This window comes from Oreochromis aureus, linkage group 22 (assembly GCF_013358895.1).
Source record: "Oreochromis aureus strain Israel breed Guangdong linkage group 22, ZZ_aureus, whole genome shotgun sequence".
Taxonomy (NCBI): domain Eukaryota; kingdom Metazoa; phylum Chordata; class Actinopteri; order Cichliformes; family Cichlidae; genus Oreochromis; species Oreochromis aureus.
The window spans coordinates 17,056,971-17,067,133 of record NC_052962.1 but is presented as its reverse complement, the minus strand read 5'-3'; the positions used below and the strand labels follow the sequence as shown (position 1 = coordinate 17,067,133).

General features: G+C 39.4%; 1 protein-coding gene across 1 annotated transcript; it reads left to right on the top strand.

Annotated features, from left to right (window-relative positions):
* Window positions 1-7,576: 7,576 nt before the first annotated feature.
* LOC116333321 (ladderlectin-like) lies at window positions 7,577-8,600 on the top strand. The gene is made up of 2 exons (XM_039606195.1): window positions 7,577-7,690; window positions 8,036-8,600. Exons 1-2 carry the CDS (start codon window positions 7,619-7,621, stop codon window positions 8,450-8,452), a joined length of 489 nt encoding a protein of 162 aa, XP_039462129.1. The 5' UTR covers window positions 7,577-7,618; the 3' UTR covers window positions 8,453-8,600.
* The last annotated feature ends 1,563 nt before the right edge of the window (window positions 8,601-10,163 follow it).

The window sequence follows — 10,163 nt, the reverse complement described above, 5'->3', positions numbered from 1 at the left end:
CTGAATGCTACTTTCACAGAGGTTGATTATCTTGTTAATAATTTTATGATCTTCACTGTGTATGACTCTGGATACTGTAGCTCCACTAAAAAAGAAAACCTCAGACGTACTGGACTCCCTAGCATAACTCTCAAAGACGCACCTAGCTTGTAAACTAGAGAGGAAATGGCATCTGACCAATTTAGAAGATCATCATTTAGCTTGGAAAAATAGCTTGTGGCTTTATTTAATTTCCTCCCTAAGCTAGCGTATGTTACTATTCATCACTGAGTGAAGAAAATAAGAACAACCCTAGGTTTCTCTGCAGCACTGTAGCCAGGCTGAAAAACAGTCAGAGGCCTGTTAAATCAAGCCTTCCTTTAACCTTAACTAGTAATGACTTCTTGAATTTCTTCACAAATAACATTTGAACCATTAGAGAAATATGACTCATAGCCATCTCAGAGATGTAACATTATGTACAGCTACGTTAAATACCATTGATATTTATCTAGGATCTTTTTCTCAGTTACAAAGTTGTTGCGTCACTTCATTGTCATCAGCCGGAGACTCAGGAGGAGCACCCAGAGCCAGGCTGAACAAAAATGAGGAGCAGGATCATGTTGAAGCTTTATGAAGCCAGACCAACCAACATGGGCACCACATGGATTGACTACAAGAAAGACTACAACTCAGTGGCCCACAGATGGATCCTGGAATGCCTAGAACTATACAAGATCAACAGGACCCTAAGAGCCTTCATCAGGAATCTGATATTCAGTTTCAAGTCCTGGTTTTAGTTACTATAAAGTATTAACCAACAGACTTCATGACGTACACACATCAGCGTAACTTTGTGCTGAACGTTGGGGGGTCAAGATCTCTGTCTAAATAAATAAATAAATCTGGGTAAATTCCCAGATGATTAAACATGCAACTATTTTGCTGGTAATACCTGAAATGAGTAAAGACAATCAACAGCCTATTTATGCAAGGTAATTCATAATTTTATTGGGGGGTTATATTGGTTGGGACTGATTATTGGGGGAGTCATAACCCCCCTAACCCCCCTGGAAATTACACCCCTGCGTACACATGCTAATTCAAGCCATTGCCCAGTGTCTGCAAACAGCTGAGCAGATGTGCTTGTAGTGGTTATTTATGTACTTCAATTTCTTGTCAGACTCACTCCCTAACCTCACTTTTTTTGATAGCTGAGACACGTAATGTCTTCTTTTTGTTGTATACACTTTAAAGCGGGTATCATATTTTTCATAATGTGAAATTAGATGAAACTTTTGCTTTTCGAAAGCTACAAAGACGAAAAACAGGTCTGCAAAGAACATGTCACCTAAAGATGGCGCAAAAATCTTGATGATTGATGAATATTTTTTTGCCTTTGCTGTGTGTGTTTTGTTAGCACACACACACACACACACACACACACACACACGGTACTCTCTGGTTACATGTATATCTATGTAAGACTCATATGTTAATGAACCTATGCATATGCATGTAACCTCAATAAAGGAGCAGTGTTACGAGGGAGCAGACGAGAGCAACTGAGGTCAGGCGAAGGAACGGCGCTCGTCCAGTCCTCTCCCTCATGCATGAGTAACACAAAGAACTTTGCCTACTTGGTGTTCAGTGCTTTTGCTGTGTAGTCAAATTGTCTCGTTCCAGCGGCGGGTTTGTGCTAGACAGACCCATCAGCTGTCCAAACCTCTGTCTCTATGTAAAAAGTAATTACACCAATGTGTTAAATCAACAATCAACAGTGATTAATCACATTTTTTTATAGAGATGACTTCATGAGCAACACCCAGGCTGGAATATGGCCAGAACATTTTAGTCAAGAAATCACTTAACTAGAACGTGTCTGACAAAGTGACGGTGACTACAAGATCTTAGAAAGCAACATCATGGACATCTAAAGAAAGAGCTAAGAAACACTGAACTCTATCAGTCTGGAAAGGGTTACAAAGGCAATTCAAACGCTTTGGGAATCGAACCACGATGAGGGCCATTATCCAGAAAATGTGGAAAACCTGATGGCCTCACTTGTCTCATTTAATGTGCCCTGAAGCTCAAGTGCACCAGGACAATAATGCAAAACACAGCAGCAAGATCATCTCTGAATGGCTCAAAAAACAAAATGGAGGTTTTGGCCTGGTCAAAGTGCAGACTGGAATCAGATTGAGATGATTTAGCATGACCTTAAAAACTCAGCCTATGCTGGAAAACCCTCCAAAGTGGCCGAATGAAAACAATTCTGCAAAGAAGAGTGGACCAAAATTCCTCCACAGCGCTGTAAAACACTCATCACCAGTTATTGCAAATGCTTGATTGCAGTTCTTGCTAGATGACAAAACCACTTATTAGGTTTAGAAAGAAATTACTTTTTCACATGAGGTAAAGTTGGAGAGCTTTTTTCCCAAACTAAATGAAATCATCATTTAAAAACTACAATCTGTATTTACTCTGACCATCTGTGTTAACACTTGAAATCGGAAACATGTAAGTGTAACAAACATGTTAAAACATAAGAAATCAGGAAGGGGCAAAAAAAAGAAGCTTTTTCCTAAAAAAAGATTTAGAGCAGAAGTTTTTTGCACTGCATTTTAAAATATATTACATTTATTTACAATTAAAGACACACAGAGCAGAAAGTGTGTTACTGTTTTACATCCACAGACACACAAGAAAAGAAGCAGGCAACATGAGGTCAAGTTATGGCAATTTTATTTGTGTATTTCAGGACATGTATTCAGATTAGAGTTTTTAAAAAACAAACAAACGTCCCAAGTAAAGTTTGGGGGGATTTTTAGGAGGAGAGGGACGGTGAAAGAGAAAGTGGGTTAAAGGTGAGAGGTGAGGGTAGAGAAGATGAGAGAGGAGAGAGAGAAGAAGAAGGATGGGGTGAAAGAAAGGTGGAGAGAGGGGGAAGGAGGACGAAACTGTTGATCTCCTTCAACTTGATGCTGCTGGGTCAGTTCTTTCTCAGCAGTCTGCTCCAGAATCCCCTCGTCTCCTCGGCTTTCTTTTCTTTTTCTTTTGCCTTCAGCTCTTTCAACGTTTTGTTTAGCTGCTCCTCGGCGTCTTTAAATTTTTCTTTCAGCTGCTGTTTGGCCAGTTTCACTTTCTGTTTGAGGAGCTCTTTAGCTTCCTTTTTCTGCTTTCGTATTTCTTTAAGTGCATCTTTGCAGTCTTTCTTGGTCCTCGCAGAGCCTGTCATTTCTTTCTTGAATACCTTCACCTCAGTTTTCTCTTCTGCAAGTTCTTCTTGCACTTTCATCAGTTCCTTCTTCAGAGTTTCACTTTCCTGTTTTGCCTCCCATTTTCCACGTGTCTCTTTTTCTATTGCTTCCTGTGTTTCCAGCAACTTCTTCTTTATGTTTTGAGTGTAACTCTTTGTATTTTCCATTTCTTTCTTTGCTTCCTGTATTTTCATTTTCTCTTCCTCCAACGCTTTTTGAGCTTCCAACAATTCTTTCTTCATATTTTCAATCTCATTTTCTGCCTCATGTTTACGTTTTTTCTCCTCTTCAAGTTGTTGCTTTACATGCAAGAATTCCTTCCTTACTATTTCAGCTTCAGTCATTACATTTTCAGCTTCTTGTGTTGCCAACTGCATTTTCCTTTTTTCCTCTTCAAAATCTTTCTGCACCTCCTGTAATTCCTGCATCACGTTTTCTGCCTCCTTCTTTGCAGTTTGATATTTATTTTTGGCTTCTTGTGCTGTGGTTTTCTCTTCCTCCAATGCTTTTTCAGCTTCCAACAGTTCTTTCTTTATATTTTCATTCTCATTTTCTGCCTGTTGTTTTCCCATCTTCTCTCCTTTAAGGTTTAGACCCACATGCAGTAATTCCTGCAATACTACTTCAGTTTCAAACTTTGAATTTTTAGCTTCTCCTCTTGATTTTTCTGCCTCTTCTCTTAATTTGACATTTTCAGCCTGTATTATTTGAAATTCCTCTCGTAGGTTAATCAGCTCAGACTGTACTGTACTGTATGGTGAAGCACTCGCCAATCCTCTTCTCGATCTCCCTTGATTCATTTTGGCCTTTTAAACAAAGGAACCAAAGTATTGTAGAGAAGTGAAGTGAAGTTTTCGATGTTTTATATCTTCAACTGTCGTTTGTCCTGCACAGAGATGCTGCTGTAGATGTGTCTCTAGCTGTGTCTGGATACAATGAAAAATGCTGTAACTAAGTGCTTGTGTTGCACAGTTCTACTAAACATTCCATTTCATGCATGCTCCGCCCACATGGTCAGGAATGTCAGGTGCTGCATCACCAAATGCTGCTCCGTTGCCTAGCAATAACAGCTGTTTACTTTTTGGGGTCTGGTTCATTATTCAATAAAGAAAACATGTCCAAGTATTGCAACCATGGTGCTGAGGCTCAGTGCATATTCTAGCCTGCTGTGTGGGTGGGCAGCTAGAAATAACTGGTGGGCAACATGAGTGAGGAGAAAACTGGAGCAGCCAAGCAGGGAGCTGCAGGTTGCTGGTTTGAGTCTCTGTTCAGATGCTGGTGTCTCCTCTCTCTGAGATGTTTGCAAACAGTCCCTGATAAAACAATGAGGATAATAAACAAACACGTGACTAAACTAACAATTATGACACTGATGTGTTTCATGTGTAGCAGGATGGCCTCTATACAGCAGTCGCTGCAAGCATCCACATCAGCACACTTACTTTTCTTTAAGCAGGCGTGCTGGGGTCCTCCTAAGGAAAGTTTGAGAACTTCATTTCCTTCATGCTGGTGAACTTTTTACCAAATTTATTCATCAAAGCTTCTCCATCACTGACAGGGATTGTTTGGATCCTCACACTCATCTCCACAAACCCTAAAAAATGAGTCTCACTTTGCTCATATAATGCCAGGAGTGTCTCCATATTCCACAAAAGTCTATGCAAACATGTAACAGTATTCCATATTCATATAAATATTATTGATATTATAAAAGCTGTCACCAACACAATTGTCCCAAGTGCTTTTTTTTTAAACAGGATTTTCAACCAGAGGATTTCCCTATAGGTTAATTTTTTAAATATTTTGTACACAATAACAGAATAATTTCAGAAAAACACAAAATGACTGGTGTCAATATTATTTGCCCCACAAAAAAGGTGGAATTTAAAAAAATATTGCAAATATTGCACAGTGAAAAGGCACTACAGCTCAGTTGTTCCCGCCCTCCTGTTTCCCCTCCCTCTCCCCTCCAACGAGGAGTTAAACAGTTTGATGGCGTGTGGGACAAAGGAGTTTTTAAGCCTGTTGGTTCTTGACTTTGAGAGAAGCAACCTGTCGCTGAATAGGCTCCTCTGATTATTTACCACCGTGTGCAGAGGATGCCCAGCATTGTCCATAATGTCCAGCAGTTTCTTTAATGTCCTTTTCTCTGCCACTGTCACCAAAGTGTCCAGCTTCATGCCGACCACAGAGCCAGCCTTCCTGATTCGTTTTTCCAGCCTGGATGAGTCCTTCTTTGCTGTGCTGCTCCCCCAGCACACCACAGCATAGAACAGTACTCCTGCAACCACCGACTGATAAAACATCCTCAGGAGCTTCCTGCAGATGTTGAAGGACCTCAGCCTCCTGAGGAGGAAGTACAGTCTTCTTTGGCCTTTTATGTACAGGTGCTGCATGCTGCATGGGGGACTGACTGGACACCAATACATAAGATTGCACCTACTCCACCCCACCCAGATGTGACAAAAGGGTGGATGTATGTATGTATGTTTTTCTTACAGGAGCAGAAAGGTGACAGCAACATCCTAGGTTTGCATGAGCTTTTGGGACAGAGGACCAGTGAAAAACAGGGACCATTTCCAGCCCAGCTGACAACCCAGAGAGGAGTTAAAGCAGAGGGCTGTACCACTTGGCTTCCTAGAAATCGTCATGAGGAGATTTTGAACAACAGTGAAATCCAAATAAAGACGACGTGACGTTGAGGAAGACTACAGGGGTGTACGATGTGCTCTGCCCTTTCAACGTACAGCTGCATTGGAACGGAAACTGAGGGATGAAGCGAGTGTGCCAAGCTCCAAGAGTGACAGCGCAGAGAGAGATCAGCGATGGAATTATGACTCTGTAAACAGCACAGACATCAGGAGCCCTGACCCTGACTGGAAATGACTGACAACAATTGCCCATGAATGACCACCTAATGCTGTTTCACTTTGCCATGCATAATTTGACATTCTGGAGAGGGTCTTTCCTTTGTATCATTGTTGTTATCATTTGCATGTGAGAACTGAGGATAATTGGAGATGAACAAAGGGTGGTGAGAGAATAGCGACGTGAGGATGCACACTGTGAAACTTCTTTAAACGTACAATGGTGTTGATGTGATATGCAGACTGTCAGGAAAGAAATTCTGTTATTAATGTGATTCTTAATAGTTTGATTTAAGAATCAAAGGGTGGAATTGTATTAGAATTTCTTTCATTTATGTTTTGGTCACATTGTTTATTAGTAATGCTTTAGGTCAAGCAGTTAGAGAGATGGTGGGGGTCTGCTAAGGAAACGGGGACATTCACACAGGAAGCCTGGCACCACAGGTAGTGGAGCCTTTTGTCTTTTCTCCACTGTAAGAGATAGCAAGGGAGTGTGAACTTTTCTTTGGGGGAAGACCAAAGGTGTGAAAACAGCTTTGTACTGCCTTTTGTTTCTGTAAAAGGTCTTTAATGCACTTTTCTGATTGACTATACAGTGGGACACTGTATATAAACAGATAAAAACATATTATTACACTTTAACATGTACAAGCCCGAAGGCAGAAATATTTGTTGCTGAGGGCAGAAAAACAGCAGGTTGGAGAGATGATGGTCACAAGTTTTATTTGCTGTTAAATTCTGAAATGAAGGGAAACCAATCAGATGCTCTATTTAGCGTCTCATAGGCCTTTATTGCCTAAGTCTATTTAAATGGTGAAACATAAAAGTCACAATTCATGTTTGATATTTTATTTATCATTTGTTCCATAAAAAGTGTCTTTTTCTTTCACTAAAACTGAATTTTGACAGATTTTTACTGCAAGACAAACTTCTTATAGCATGTTTAAAAAACAACAAATTAAACAAAATGAATATATTTGAAATACAATATCACTACCGTAAAGTAAATCCTGCCCATAGAGTGAGATGCCTTGATGGGGTTTGCTATCTCAGAGTTTGGACTTGATGACCTCCAAGTCAACCATGAACAGTCATCTCTGCTCCATGTTTCTTTTCAGCTGTAATCAGTTTATTTCTGTGCATTTACTGTTATAAAAATGAAAACAATGTAGAGAGTTTTTTGTCTTCATGTACTGGAAAAGCTCACAAACTTTTATTTCCCCTTACTGGTATACATGTTTGATGTTTTTCTGATAAGAAATTATATTTTTATAATATAATAAAACTATAATTGACTGACTTTTATTGAGTATCAAGCAAATTTATTTGGCCTCCTATGATGTTTTCTGACCTTTGTCCAGACAATGACCAATGATATCTCAGTGATCAGTGAAAACACTCTCTCAGGCAGCTATAAAAGAAACCAGCCCCAAATCTCTGCAGAAATCTGAACATCCTGTAGGAAGAAGCTTCAGCAGCTCCTCATCACACTTTGAGACTTAAAGCTCCAACATGATCTTGCTCCTCTTCTTGTTCGGTCTGGCTCTGGGTGCTCCATCTGAGTCTCCTTCTGATGACACTGAAGTGAAGCTCCAACTTGGTAAGCATCAGATATTCTGGCTCCTCTTTAATTTGATTTCCTCTTTATTGTTTAGACTCTAAATGCATTTTTGATCATTTTTCTAATATTTTGCACCAGCAGATCTAACCCATGTGTTGGTATAATCACAAATGCATGAATTCTTTTCCAGGTCCAGATGTTTCACTTTATTCTGCTACATGTGGAGTTATGATGAAAAGAAGCTTATAAAAAATAAAATATTAATCTAATCTCAGCAGTACAGATCAGTTTAGTTTCCATCACTGATAAAATTCATGATCTTGTTCCTCTTCTTGTTTCTGTCTTCTTCAGATAACCAGCGATTCAAGCTACTGCGTGGAAACTGTCCCCCATTCTGGTGGTACTTCAACAACCGTTGCTATAAGTATGTAGCTACACCAATGAGCTGGGCTAATGCAGAGTTCCACTGTTTGTCACAGGGAGCTAACCTGGTGTCTATCCACACCAGTGATGAAGAGAGTTTTGTCAGATCCCTGATCGGGAACTCTGACCCTACTCAGGCACCCACCTGGATTGGACTCAGTGACATCCACATGGAGGGCAGATGGATGTGGTCTGATGGCTCTGTGGTGCATTATTCTAACTGGCTTGCAGGCGAGCCAAACAACCTGGAAAAAAATGAACACTGTGTGCTAAACAACTTTGGTCCTGTTAAGAAGTGGAATGACGACCCATGCTCTCATGGTTATCCCTCTGTTTGTGTAAAACGCAATGCCTGTGTTTAGAAACTAAGACACTAATTCAACATTAGACAGTTAACCTGATGTTATGTTGGCATGTAGCGTCCCTCCACAATAAATTTAGCAATGTTAATATTAATATATCCTAATTAATATATTAGACGTATAGGCTAAGGCTGGAGTACTGAAATTTAAGGACTCTGTAATACTCTATTAAGCAGATATTTTCATCATGCATTTGTTTGTTTGTTTTTCTGGATCACTTTAAATCAATAAAATGAAAGTGTTGCACAGCAATAACCAGTTACCATCTCTTTTATTTCGTGATTATTATCTTGGTTTCTTTCTTATTTAAATGCAAGAAGAATCCTTTCAAATTTCAAATTTCATTAGAGCCAGTGTCTCTAACACACCCTGCTGTCAAAATATGATAAATGTAACCAGTGCATGACAGCGTGGCCAGAATCCAAACACACATATTTGTCTGCACAGTCAGCTCAATGAGACTTAAATGAACTGGACTGATTCTTATTTAGCACCTTTCTACTCAGTTGAGCTCTCAAAGTACTTTCTACTCCAAAGCTTCAAATACAGCAGCATCTTTGTAATATGATTTATTTTCGCTGTGACAGCAGAATACTACTATAAGTGTACTGCATAAGTTTTTTTAGGATTCAGCCATGTAGAAGAGCACTCCTGAGAGGAAAAGGTGTCTGTGGTTTGAATTTTCACAGCTGGAATGTAAGTACCTGTTATTTACTTTGTGGCCACTTGAGGGCAGCAGAAAAAAAGTCAGTGTGATGCTGCTGATGCCAGATGATTGATTAACAGGTGACTTATCAATACTTTAAGATGCATTATGATGAGTGTTGTTTTAAGCTTGTGTGCATGATAAATAACACGTTAGATACTCTGTACTAGTCATATATCTGTTACATAGTAGTTACATATTATCTTGGAATAATTTATATGTTGAATTTTTAAAAAAAATCTACCTTCACATGTTACAATTTATGTGATACAGGTGATTGAAAGGCTGTGTGTTCATCTTTAAGATCCTGACCCCACCTGGGCAGTGCAGATCAGTCCTGTCAGTGACAGAAAGCATGATCTTGTTCATCTTCTGTTTAGTCTGGCTCTAGCTGCTTTGTCTATGTGAGAGACGGGAAGTGAGATACAGCTTGGTGAAGGTTCTGGTTCTGATACAGCTTCAGTGTCTGCTCGGCATTATGGTGCTTGTTTAACCACAGCCATGACCAGGGCTAATTCAGATGTTGTTAAGGATAACAATCTTGAGAAGAAAGGAAATGATGCCATGTGTTCTGATATTTTTCTTTTATTTGTGGACCCGACATGCTAGAAACAGAGATACCTGCATATTCAATAATCTGTTCACCTGTGACATGCTCACATCCATGGACCTCCACATTAGATCCCAGTGTACATTTTTATGTTTCTGTGAACTGTTTCTGTTACTTCCTATTTACACCACCAAGTCTGTGTCCTCTTTCCTCTGTCCATAAGATACACCAAACACCTTTTTGGCATTTTTTCTTTCCACTGAAGTCCCTCCAATACAGGGCACACAATCACTGCATTCAACTAAATAATGATTCTAGACATCTGAGATTTATGTAACCAGATGAAAACTCGAATGTTTGATTTTTAAAATATGAAACAATTTGATAATATATGTTTAAATCTGTTTGTGTTTAGGTGTAAAATAAAAATGAAACCTTTTGGTGGGAATATCCTT